Consider the following 13,633-nt stretch of genomic DNA (forward strand, 5'->3'; position numbering starts at 1 on the left):
TGACCACTAAACAGATGTGCAAAATTCCTAACGTTTGAGATCCTATGGCTTCATCAGCTTAGAAAGCTTTGATTCAAAGAATCTTCTGTTGTATAATCAGGTCAGTTCTAATGGTTTGGTTTGAACATGCAAAATTTGTTCCAATACGATTAATATATAAGGGGACAACTTTAGCAGAATGTGAACTGTTTATTTGGCAATTTCTCCTGAAAGAAAAACTGAAACGAATGCACACAACTATTTCCTAGTTATGGTGGTAGTACTGATCTGTACCCAATTATATCTGCTATTACCTTTCCCTTTGATCTCACATAACCGTCCTCCTACCAGTTACTTTATGACTCAAATCAACCCTTGTGATGATTACTACTTCCATAAGCAAACTTTAGGTCTTCAAGGTAGAAAGCCTGTATTTGTAGTATTTATAATTTTTAAACATTCAATGTGCATTGTGACTTAGATGGGAGTTGTTCCCTGAAAAGCTCATGTGAGAGGTGAAATGACTGGGTTTATGAGCGCTTAAACCTAACTAGTTCATTAATCCACTGATATGGTTAACTGTGGGCAGGTAGGGTGTGGCTGGAGAGCTGCTTTCCTGTCACATGTTCTGTCTCAACTGGGGTCCAGAGTAATGGAGGTGGCCATCTATGGGCTGAGACCTGAAACTCTTGAGCCCCAAATAAATTTTTCCTCTAAAATTGTTCTTGTCAGGTGGAAATCTCAAACAGCAGAGGGGTTTATGGAAAAGAGCTTTCTAAAAAGGCGGTCTATGCCCAAGATATCTGCTCCCCTGTCCCCCTATTCTTTGAGGGATTGTGCAAATACCACCTCCTCTCTGAAGCCTTACCTAACATTAGGCAAAATTACACCCTTTCCAAATATTTGTTAAATACTGGTCACCTAGTACTTAGCACAGATGGGACACTCTAGAAGTATCTTTTTTGACCATCATATTGCCAGCGTCAAACACGTAACAGCTAAATACTCAATAACAGCTCAATAAATGCTATTGAATAAGTTGTAAGATACACTATCCTGTTCACCCTCATATTACAATTCCTATATCTCCTTTACCATGAACTACTACCTACTATGACTGTTTTCTCCCCTCTTCTGGAACTGTGTGACAGACCAGTGAGGGAGTCACCATCCTCTGTGATGGCAGAGAAGATCACACTGCTCTTCTTGAGAAAGGAATCAGTTCTATCTGGCTTTGTACTTCTCTTTGTATTGTTGACCCCCCACTGTTCACATCTTTCATACCTGTCAAATTTAGGGTCAAAGACTTAGAGGGCTGGGAGACAGCGTTGACACTCGTCCTTAGAATGCATCTCCTCTCAGGGTATTCCAGCTCTGATCCCTATACAACAACCCACATCCTTGACATCCCCCTTCATTGGCCACAGGACTGCTGAGGTATTTTCAAAGACAAAACCCAGAAAAGGGCAATCCTCCAATCCTGGCTGCATCTGGATGGCTTATTTACATTGAGCTGACTTGATTTAGGTGGTGCTGGGGATTGAACCCAGGGTCTTATGCATAGTAAGCAAGCACTGTACCACTGATGTACATTCCAGCCTACTGAGCTTATGGGAAAGCTGAGTCCGCTGTAAAAACCACCCTATTAACAAAAGGAAACTCCACTTCCTATACAGCTAGTGACCTGGATGTAGCCTGTCAGTGTATAATAAAATACAAAATAGGGCTGGAGATGTGGCTCAGTGGAGTGCCCCCAAGTTCAATCCCTGGTACTAAAACAACAACAAAAAAAACCCCAGGTACCTGGATGTGGAAGTGCATGCCTGTAATCCCAGCAGCTCTGGAGGGTAAGGCAGGAGGCTCCCAAGTTCAAGCCCAGCCTTAGCAATTTAGAGAGGCCCTGGGTTTGATTCTCAGCACTGCATATAAACACAGGAATAAAATAAAGGTCTGACAACATGTTAAAAAAACTATTAAAAAAAAAAAAGGATTGGAGGTGTAGCTCAGTGGTAAAGTACTCCTGGGTTCAACCCTTAGTACCAATACAAAATAGGTTACTGTGGGAATCTAAGTACTTTATTACTCAGCTTTCACACTTCCCATGTGGCTTCAAGGTATAATTACCTAGGTAAACCTATTAAGGAACCAAAGTTGTAATAACTTCGCAATTAGGAAGCTTCGAAGTCTGACTCTTGGTAACATGAGAATGGTATAAGCTTAGTATCTTGGTCAACGTGCTACACCTTAATTCATAATGCACAATGTATTGAATGTTAACTAAACCACTTTCTCTTTTTTTCCTCCCCAAGGCTGAAAGTGCTTATCTAATCTGGTCTGCAGAAAATTTCTGATAGGTTGCAATCTAGAACAGAACATACTGAATTTATCTCTCTCTCTCTATATTCAATATGTTCATACAGAGTAAAATAAAGTTATGAGAGCACTTTTCTTAAGTTCACCAATCTTTCTTATAACACAATTAAACCCATACCCCAAAAATGGAAGTAACAGACTGATTTCTTATGTGTTTAAATTCCCACAACAGAAAAGAAACGGATTCAAACACTCGTGTATTCATTATTCAGAAAAAGAAATCCATAAAACATTATATACTAAAATGGGAAGGTCCTAACTACTCAGCACAAGTTTTACTCTGAACATTTCCTTGATCTTGATATTTCTGTTTTACACATTTAGCCAGGCAAGGTAGCACATGCCTGCAAATCCAGTGACTTTGGAAGGCTGAGGCAGGAGGATGACAAATTTGAGGCCAGCCTCAAAATAAAAAATAAAAGGGGCAGGGATACACCTGCAATTCCCCAGCCTTCCAAAGTTTACAAATATCTTTAATGATATAAGCACAACAGTGTTCTCTCTCCACCCTAGAATTAGCACAAATTAGTTTACTAGCATGAAATTCAGAGCATGGCAACCCTCTTCAGACTACAGATAGAATAATATCAATCAAGTTTTCAGCCACTGCCTGGCCGGAAATTCCTTGGCTTCAGATATATGAAAGGGGTTGTAGTATGGTTAAAAAGTGGCTTAAGCAATATTGAAAGAGGCAAATGCTTTCGGGGAGAAAAATCACCATAGACAATTGGCTCTTGGCAGACTCAGGGGACCAGCAGGTCGTAATATCCAGAATTATCTTGCCTTTAATTTCATATCAAAACTTATATCAGATATAACATACAAAAGCATCAAGGCAAAACTACAATCAGTTGAGGCATATTTGAAAAAATGGTTATTAAAAAGTCAAAGCTCATGGGGCTTGGCTCAGGGGTAAAGGCCCTGGGTTCAATCCCCAGCAGCACAAAAATAAATATGTAAAAATAAGCGAATCAACTGGGAAGTCTTGTTTTTGTGGTGCTGGGGATTGAACTTACCTAGGGCCTCACACATGCTAGGTAAATGCTCTTCCACTGGGCTACATCCCTAGGGAAATCTTAAAAAAGTCATAGCTCACAAAATCAACAAAATCATATTAAGTATTTCTCAGCCCAATTTCCTTTCTTTAGAGAAATTTCTTTCCCGGCCAGTTAGCCATCCCATTAATCCTTGTGCCAGGTGTTGGGAGTTCACATTAAAGGTACTTGCTCACAATCCTGGCTCAACTTTGGGTAGACAGTGACAAAACAGTCTATGTGGAGCTAAAAAATGGTAGACAAAAAAAACCCCAAAAAAACCCAAAAACAACAACAACAAAAAAACCCCAAAACAAAAAACCAAACCACCCAAATAATCCAATCAGGAATATACCAGGAAAAGAAAATACTTGGGCTATCAGAGTCCCTCCCCACCCCACCCCACTTCTTTTTCCATATTGCAGATTAAACCCAGGGGCACTTACCTACCCATCCATATCCCCAACCCTTTTTATTTTGAGAGAGGGTCTTGCTAAGTTGGTGAGATTGGCCTTGAACTAGTGATCCTACCAAGTTCGATATGGTTACAAATGTGCACCACTGCGCCTGGCATTTTTTTTTCATAATATTTTGCAGATGTCAGTGGAGAAATACATATTTCCAGTAATTCAAGAGTTAGGCCTATATACACCTCAAGTAGCCAGCTGAGCTATTAAAATCAAGACTCTAAATTAATGCAACTCACTGGAGTTACACAGCTTAGTATTATGGATGTGCAAACTCTCAACTGCAAGCTCTTGTCTGTCCCAGTAATATATGTCAAAAGAGGAAGAACTAAGTAATCCAATTTCTGATAAAGTCTTTTTAATGGAAAATGTAAAACCCCTTTTAACTTTAATGTACAAAGCCATATGTAACACTTGCACTTTAACAAAAGCAAGCCAATGTTTTAAAAAAATACATCATTAAATGTATATATGTATATATTTACATAGCATATTAAGTTTAATATTTAGCTTTTAAAACTTCACATAAATTTTACCAAAATGAGACAATTTTAAATAAATTACACCTTTTGAAAATGTTTAATTATACAGTCAATAGCTTCAACAAAATATTGAAGTGTCTGTATTTAGTATCTACTTTATATACTTTATATCTTACAAATTTTACAATTATTTGGCAGTAATTTTCTGATTATGACATGACTGCTGTGCGATTCAGCAATTTCCCAAACGCAGGCAATAGCTGGTGTTTGTGTCCTATTCTCACAGTAACTGTCTCAATGTAGTGAAAAATATCAGTTATCTTATTAAACTGTACAAGGGCACATTTACACTTGATCAACAATATAGCATAGAATTTTTTTTTTTTACCAAAAATAAATACATCATTTTAAATCTGACATTTTCACAAACATCATATACACTATGATACAGAAACAGCTCTGAAGTGCTGTTTTTAAATTTAGCTTGTTTTAGGGACATTGAATCACAGGAGCTGTGACATATGCTATACTGCTGTGGTGTCAGTAACAAGTAATCACTACAAAGAGAATTTCTTGGCACTGATGGTTTTGTGAAGCTTAAGTCAGTGTGCACACATGTCATTATTCAAGGGGAGGTAATCCCGGTTCCACGGTCTAAAATCATCAAACAGGACCACACTTAATTTTCTTCCATATCCTCTACTTCATCTTCATGTATCTTCAAAGCTCTCACCATTTCTTTGACTGCATGATACAAGATATTTTTAACCTGAAAGAGATATTGACATTTCTCATCACTTGAGCTGGAGACTGACAAATGACAACCACCATGCTAAAAAATATTAACAATTTTAATGGGGACCGAGGAAAGCCAAATTCAATAACAAAAATGTCAAAATTTAAAAGTGTTGCTAAGCCAAAAGTTATAATAAGAGACACTAAAATTCATACAATTAAATACACATTAATATTAATCTTCGGTTAGCTTGTTATGACAAACCAGGCAATGACTGCCTAAACTATTATGCATATAATTTATTTTCTGAATATAAAAGGACTGAACATTCATTTCTTACCTGGAGCTTATCATCATAATTGATTTCTTCCTTCAAAAGTCTCAGTTCCTGTGTTAAGTGAAATGACTGTACAAGATGTTCTGGGGACACAAAGTCTTCAGTTACCTGAATACAGCTGTGAAAATTCTGTACCTATTTCCAAAAGAAAACTTGTGTAATATAAATCTAATGAGGTAGGAGCAAAGAAAAGCCACAGTCTAAAACCAATAGAGATTTAATTTTAACCAGAAATTTCATTTTTAACCAGATTTAGTTTTTCCCAAGTAGCAAATGGATTTCAAGGCAGAACACCACACTTTCCACTGAAAAGCTTCATTGAAAGTGACTTGGTAAAGGAAATATTTTTAATTGATAAAAAACAAACAACAACAACAAAAAACAACTTCAGAAACCCTTTGGAAAGGCTGATAATTGGATCCTAAATTTTGTTACGATGGACTTTTTAGACTGGTAACTAGAAAGAATCAACAATGCAATCAAAATCTGAGTATGTTTGATGCTGTTTCTTTGGCTTTTACTGTTAACTCATACCAGAGCATAAAGAAAAAGAAATGTGGTTCAGTTTGTTAGGAATGAGGAAGAAAACTGACCACAAATGAGTTTCAAAATTGTACTATGATTTTGGTTATCTGTGTCTTCCTTTCAAATTAGCCAATTAAATAGACTCCAATTTCCTGTGACTTTTTAGTACAACAGTTTTTCAAAACAGCTTTCTCCTCCCTGATTAAACAGTTTTAATAAGAAACCAGCCAATATATTGCATTGTAGATGCCTGACAGTTTTAGCTGTTCTGTACAGTTTTACAGACTCTTCATTTGTTCATAGAACAGATAATCTGTTTCACAGAACAGCCCACTCTGGGTGAGATGTTCAGTGCTTGTCCCAAGACAAATTAGCCAATGAAAAGCAAGTCAACAGAAGCCCAACTTCCTTGACATCTTGTCTAATAGATGTTTTATATTAGATATTATTAACACCAACTTACATTAAGTGTCTAATTCCATCACAATGCTTCTAAATGCTCTTTCTCTTTTTACTTACTTGAACATGCTGCGAGGAGGGTGAAGAGTTAAGTCCTTCAAAAGTTTTAGTATATACCTTTGGTTTTTGGTATTGGGGATTGAATCCGGTATCCTGTGCATGCTAAGCAAGTGCTCTACCAGTGACCTACTTCCATGGCCCTTTTTAAAATCTTAATTTTGAGACAGGGTCTAAGTTGCCCAGGTTGGCCTCACACTTGTGATCTTCTTGCCTTGTGAGTACCTGAGTAGCTAGGATTACAGGTGTGTATTACCCATGCCTGGTTCAGTATATACCTTTTGGTAGGTCTAGTTCTAGCATGTCTTAAAATCACTTGTAGTCCCAAAATTTCTAGGTTTTACAAGGTCTTTATTTGTATTCTCATTTTGGTCATCCATCATTTTCCTGGTTTCCTTTAGATTTTTATTTATTCAGACTTTCCTTAAGCTTTTTGAGTTTATTTGACTGTTGTCTAACTTCAATATCTGGACTCCTCAGGGAATATTTCTGTCAATATATCTTCTCCTTTGAATGAGACACTTTCCTTTTTTGTGTGCATGCCTTGTAATTTTTTTTTTTTTGAAAATTGGGTATCTGAACTTTGTAAATGTGTTAACTGTAATAATCAGATTCTCTCCTGCCTCAGAGTTGTTTGTTGTTGATCACTGAGACCACAGTCATTGTTTAGTAAGTTTTACCAATTTCTTCTCAGAGGCTGAATTTCTTGTTTGATATAGTCATTGAAGTTTGTATTCCATTATTTCAGTGGTCATCAGTGCCTGAAGAGATTTCCCTCAATATCAAAAATTAGCTGCCCTTTTCTTCATTAGTCTCTGGGTTAGTAAGAGTTTGGGATTAGATTCCAGATTCTAAAAAAAGTTGATTCTGTCCATTTTTGACAGTTTATGGTTATTTTAAAATGACTTTCAGAATGTCGAGTTTTAGCTGGTATGGTGGCATACACCTGTAATCCCAGGGACTCAGGAAGCTGAGGTAGCAGGATTTGAGGTTCAAGGCCAGTGTCAGCAACTCCGAGATCCTAACTTAGAGAGACACTATCTCAAGATTTAAAAGAATGAAAAGAGCTGTGGATGTGGCTCAGTGGTTAAGTGTCCATGGGTTCCAATTCCTGGTACCCCCCATAACAAACAAAACCCAAAGCCCAGAATGTTGAGTTCTATTAGCACTTATAGGATGCTACTGTGTTTTCAAATAACCCCCACATGATATATTTCCTTAAAGGACTGAGGGTTAGTTTAAAGAGGTAAGGGTTCAGTTTTAAAGACATCGAACCTTCCCATTCCATTTATTCCCCGCCTCTTTGTTGTACTGGGGATTTATAGCTTCCTTTTACTACTGAGCTACATCTTCAGCTCTTAATTTTTGAGATGGGGTCTCACTAAGTTTCTCAGTCCTCACCAAGTTGTTGGGACTGGCTTTAACTTGCAATCCTCCTGCCTTACCCTCCCAAGATGCCAGGATTATAGGCATGCTCCTCTACAGCTGGCTACTCATCCCTTTTCTCTGCCATGTCTTGAGTCATTTATACTTCACTTCCTAGACACATACTATCTTTCTTATACTTCTCTTAAAGAATCAGTTGTAATTATATATAACTGGTCATATAAATGGAAAAAAATATACAATTTAAAAATATTATAAATTCATTATGAATAGCTTTTAAAACTTCACATAAATTTTACCAAATTTTAAATAAATTATACCTTTTGAAAATGTTTAATTATACAGTCAATAGCTTCAACAAAGTATTGAAGTGTCTGTATTTAGTATCTACTTTATATACTTTATATCTTACAAATTTTACAATTATTTGGCAGTAATTTTCTGATTATGACATGACTGCTATGCAATTCTGCAATTTAAGGAAAATTTATCATTAAAGATGTAAAATCCACATGGTTTGCGATCACAAATTCATTACTCACCTTTTTTGTAACATAATTTCATCCTCTATAAAATGGAAAAAAATCTACTTTTTACCTTGTAGGTTCTTCAAAAAATAAAAGAAATGCATGGAAAAAAAAAGATGCAATTATCTATCTATTTAGTTTGCTGGGGACTATGTTAGAGCACTGGCTCTACCACTTGAGTTTTAGTTGTTGCAATTTAAATAAAGGTCACTTGGAAGCTATGGCTGTGACAAAGTAAACACTGGAGGTCAAGGTCTAGCTGTTTTGTCTAGGAATGTAAAGGAAGAGTTTCACATACTGAGTTGTTTACCAACAAAAGATTTGGGCTGGGTGTGGGTACTAGGAATTGAACCCAGGGGCATTTTATCCTAGGCTATCCCTTTAATTTTGAGATAGGGTCTCATTAAGTTGCTTAGGGCCTTGCTAATTTGCTGAGACTGGCTTGAGACTTGATATTGCCTCAGCTTCCTGAGTCCTTGGGATTACAGGCATGTGCCATCATGCCCAGCCCTACAAAATTGCCATTTTAGAATGGTTCATAGAATAACAGTGCTGTGGCTACAAGACACACACCAGAACTCCTCTCTTAGTTTAGTCTCTGGAAATACTCACTGTTGACAGGCAAAAGAACAGTGTTTCTTCCCTAGCATTACTGGCTCTTGTTTGAATATCACTTGGTTGAAAGTTTTTTGATGGGTACTTTGGGCTCACAAGGGCTTCTAATTTGTATGGTTTTGCAAAGTGTAGTGCCTGACAGTAACATTAAGCATTCCTTGGGAAAAATTTCTTTCTTCCCTAGATCTAATTAATTAGAAACTCTGGGAGGTGGGGTATAGCAATCTGTGTCTGATAAAGCTGCTCAGGAAATTCTAATGTATGCTAAAGAATGAGAAATACTGATTTAGAGTCTGTACTATTTTGAGGGCCACCTTTAGTCTATAAGTGTTGAACCATAAATGAACATTTGTAGTACTGCTAAGACCCTAATAGGCTAGAAATAATGTATACCAAATCAAAATTAATATTGTAAACAGAGTTCTTATCACTTTCCTTGAATTCTCTCTCAAACTAACATTACTATTGCCTGGCATGGTGGCATATGCCTGTATTATCAGCAATTTAGGAGGCTACAGCAGGAGGATTCGTGTTTGAGACCAGCCTGGGCAATTTAGTGAGACCCTAATTCAAAATAAAAAAGGGCTGGAGACAGGTGCAGTGGCTTATGCCTGTTATCCCAGTGACTCTGGAGGCTGAGGCAGGAAGATTGCAAGTCCAAGGTCAACCTGAAAGACTTAAACTTAGTGAGGCCCTATCTGTAAATAAAAAAAATAATAAAAAGTTGGCGATGTGGCTCAGTGGTTAAGCACTGTGTACCAAAAAAAAAAAAAAAGAAGTGCCTCTGGGTTCAATCCTCACTTCTGCCAAAACAAAACTACAATAACAAAACAAAACAAAATAAAAACAAAGCAAAACCCATTACTACTATATTTTAGTAGAGGGCAACAACCTCTCAACGCTGTGACTGTGCTGTCATTATCATACTACATAGGAAAGGGAAAGTAGAACTTCCCGCTTTTATAGCTGGCAATTTCTTGCCAAAATACGGAGCAAAGAAGTTAATGATTTGATCATTCATCACTTTACTGGCAGGCATCAGAATAATATGAAATTTGCTTTCTATAAACTATCTGACTTTTCTATACATTTCCAAAGAAACTATGTCTTTTGAAGTTTATTTGTACCCAGTGAAAATTTAACTCAGGTGAATTTTCCACAGTACCCAGCGAAGAAGTAAAACTCTGCATGTCTATACAAAGAACACTACACACACACACACACACACACACACACACACACACACACGAGAATGTGTATGTTTATGCATATAAATTTTATAAAAAAGTACAATTTTGTGCAAAAATATGTTGTAAATGAGAACATATTTTTCAGGTCTTTACAAACAGATTTACTAATATTTATTTTAAATGTATTATTTTAAGTATGGCAAGGGGACATTGAAAAACACAAATGTTATGGCTGGGATTGTTGCTCAGTGTAGAAAGTTTGCCTAGCTTGTGTGAGGTCCTGGGTTTGATCCCTATCCCTTGTATTGCAAAAAATAAAAGGTCAAAACCAAAAATCTCTTTATGAAACTTACATTCTATTTAGACATTAAGAAAGTACAAATTGCTGGGTGTGGTGGCATCCACCTATAATCCTAGTTGACTAGGGAGCCTGAGGCAGGAGAATTTCAAGTTTAAGGATAGCCTCAGTTACTTTGTAAGACCCTGTCTCAAAATAAAAAATAAAAAGGCTGAGTATGTAATTGAGTGGCCAAGTAATCCTGGGTTCAATCCCCATACCAAGGTGGGAAATACAAATTTAAACTACAATGAGATAGCACTACAAAGTTATAAGATCGGTTTTAAAACAAAACTGATAGTAACAAGCATTGAGAGAAGACATAGAGGAACTAAAATGCATATAAGTACTACTTTGGAGAAAGGAAATGGTATAATCACTTCAGAGAGCAACCTGGCAGTTTCTAATTCACATGTCCAGGCAATCCCACTAAGCACTATTTACCTAACAGAAATGAAAAGCTGTGGTTACCCACAAGCTATATGCAAATGTTTATAGTAGCTTTATTTTCTATAGGCACAAACTGAAAATAATACAAATATACTTCAGTTAGTAAAGAGATTAAAAAAAACAGCCTTTAAAAAATGGAAAAATAAATAAAAAGAAACAAATACCCAGCCATGAAAAGGAACCAAATAATACATATATAACATGGCTGAATCTCAAATGCATTTGTTAAGTAAGAAAAGCCAGATTGAAAGAATACATATTATATGTTCCAATAAATGAAAGTTTTCATAAAGGTAGAATCGTAAGGGACAAAAACTAGACAACTGGTTGAAGGAACTTTGGGTAAAAAAAAGGAGATGTTTTGGGCTGGAGATGTGGCTTAAGCGGTAGCGCGCTTGCCTGGCACGTGTGCGGCCGGGGTTCGATCCTCAGCACCACATACAAACAAAAGATGTTGTGTCTGCCGAAAACTAAAAAATAAAACATTAAAAAAAATTCTCTCTCTCTGTCTCTCTCTCGAGATGTTTTGGGCTGGGGATGTGGCTCAAGCGGTAGCGCGCTCGCCAGGCATGCGTGTGGCCCGGGGTTTGACCCTCAGCACCACATACAAAGATGTTGTGTCTGCCAAAAACTGAAAAATAAATATTAAAAAAATTAAAAAAAAAAGGGAGATGTTTTACTCCAATCAGAATGGCAAATATCAAGAATGCGAGCAATAACAAGTGTTTGTGGGGATGTTGGGAAAAAGGTACACTCATGTATTGCTGGTGGGATTGCAAATTGGTGCCTACCACTCTGGAAAGCGATATGGAGATTCCTTAGAAAACTTGAAATGGAACCACTATTTGACCCAGCTACCCACTCCTCGGTTTATACCCAAAGGATTTAAAAATCAGCTTACCACAGTGACACAACCACAGCAATGTTTAAAGCAGCTCAATTCACAATTATTGAACTATGGAACCAACCTAGATGCCCTTCAACAGATAAAAATGTGGTACACATACACTATCGAATATTACTCAGCCTTAAAGAAAAATGAAATTATGGTATTTGCAGGTAAGATGGAACTAAGAACATCATGCTAAGTGAAATAAGCCAATCCTTCCCAAACCAAAGGCTTAATGTTTTCTCTGATAATCGGATGCTGATCCATAGTGGGGGTGGGAGGTGGGGGTGGGGGGTGGGTAAGGAAGAATGAAGGAACTTTGGATTGTGCAAAGGAATGAGGGGAAGGAAAGAAGGGAGGAGTGGGTTTGTGGGGATGGGAAGGACGGTAGAATAAAATACACACTATTACCCTATATACATGTATGAGTACACTACTGGTGTGACTCTGCACCATGTACAGCCTGAAGAATGAGAAGTTGTGCTCCATTTGTGTACAATGTGTCAAAGTGCATTCCATTGTCATGTATAACTGATTAAAATTAAAAAAACCAAAAACAAAAACAATAGAAGGGAGACCAGTAGAATAGAATAAGGGGGCCTGGGCAGGAAGATGAAGGAAAGGGGAGGTACTTATAAAATGTGAGAAACAATCTTTGGTAAATGAATACATATTAAACATATCTCAATTACTGGGTGGTAAATGGAAGAGGTAGCAAACAACCTATGAGACAAATTAGACTAGGGGGAGTGTTCCTTAGGTTTCCCTTGTACATTTTATTACTAACAGAGTTAAACTGGGCTATTTGCACCATTCTTCGTACAGGAATCCATTGTGTGCTTTAGATTTCATTTTTCATACCCTCCCCAACAGCTATTCTATGCCATTTCCACTATATGCATTAAGAACTATATACATCAAGCTGCATAATTCTGTGGATTGATAACCATAAAATATACATACCATCTTTTCTTAGATAGGCTATTTTTAGCCTATCTCAAGCCTATTGTTAGCATGCTCAAGAGAGACAGGAGAAAAACTTATAGCCTGTTAAAAGAAAGCTTTGATATTCTCCCCTCACCCCTTTCTGGCCCAACTAATGAGATATGAGTATATAATACCTCTATACTTCTCCTGGGAGGCCTTAAAAATTAAATTTCAAGTCTCTAAAATCAGAGACAACATATAAATGCAAACCTGGCTCATGTTAAAACAATTTAAGCTCTCAAAGTATTCAATTATTTCAAATTTCTTTAAACACTAGAATGCCATTTTAGCAATTAATGAAAACAGACCGTTTCAGATTATTCTGTTACTTGTTTTTTATTTACATCTACACCCAGAACAATTCTTCAAAGTTTATTGTTTGAACAACAGGTGTGTCAAAAAGTTTGTATGTACCTGATGAAGTGCTCCTGCCGGCAAAACAATGGCATCACCAAGAAACTGAATAACAGTACAGGTTCTGACTCCATATTCTTCTAGCAGTCTTTGGCGGAGTTTTTTGTTTACATACCAGCTTTGGTCACGTATTGGATCGTGTTCGGGTAGAACTTCAAGGCCTTGTTCTTTTGAAATCTGAAATATGGATTAAAATAAAAACATATACCCCATTTATATAAGGCAAAAGAAAAATCCTCTTTAGCTAAATATCTATTTAGTTTATAATAGCACATTCTTTGGTCTCAGAATCTTACAGAACCATCATTGTGCTTAAGTTAAAGAAAAAACAGTCTGCAATAATTTAAAAAGCAAAGCATATTAAATAAAGCACATGGAAATGCTATTAA

General features: G+C 36.8%; 1 protein-coding gene across 8 annotated transcripts in view; it reads right to left on the reverse strand.

Annotated features, from left to right (window-relative positions):
* Positions 1-4,640: 4,640 nt before the first annotated feature.
* JMJD1C (jumonji domain containing 1C) overlaps positions 4,641-13,633 on the reverse strand; it is a 284,460-nt gene continuing 275,467 nt past the window's right edge. For all 8 annotated transcript variants that reach the window (XM_081267689.1, XM_081267688.1, XM_081267686.1 and 5 more), the window contains 3 exons: positions 13,245-13,421; positions 5,412-5,543; positions 4,641-5,104 (listed from right to left, as the gene is read on the reverse strand). In XM_081267689.1, the coding sequence (XP_081123815.1) occupies positions 5,015-5,104; positions 5,412-5,543; positions 13,245-13,421 (399 nt within the window). In that variant the 3' untranslated portion in view covers positions 4,641-5,014. The remainder of the gene's footprint in view (positions 5,105-5,411; positions 5,544-13,244; positions 13,422-13,633) is intronic.

Source organism: Spermophilus citellus, assembly GCF_964194105.1.
Source record: "Spermophilus citellus genome assembly, chromosome: 15".
NCBI classification, from domain to species: domain Eukaryota; kingdom Metazoa; phylum Chordata; class Mammalia; order Rodentia; family Sciuridae; genus Spermophilus; species Spermophilus citellus.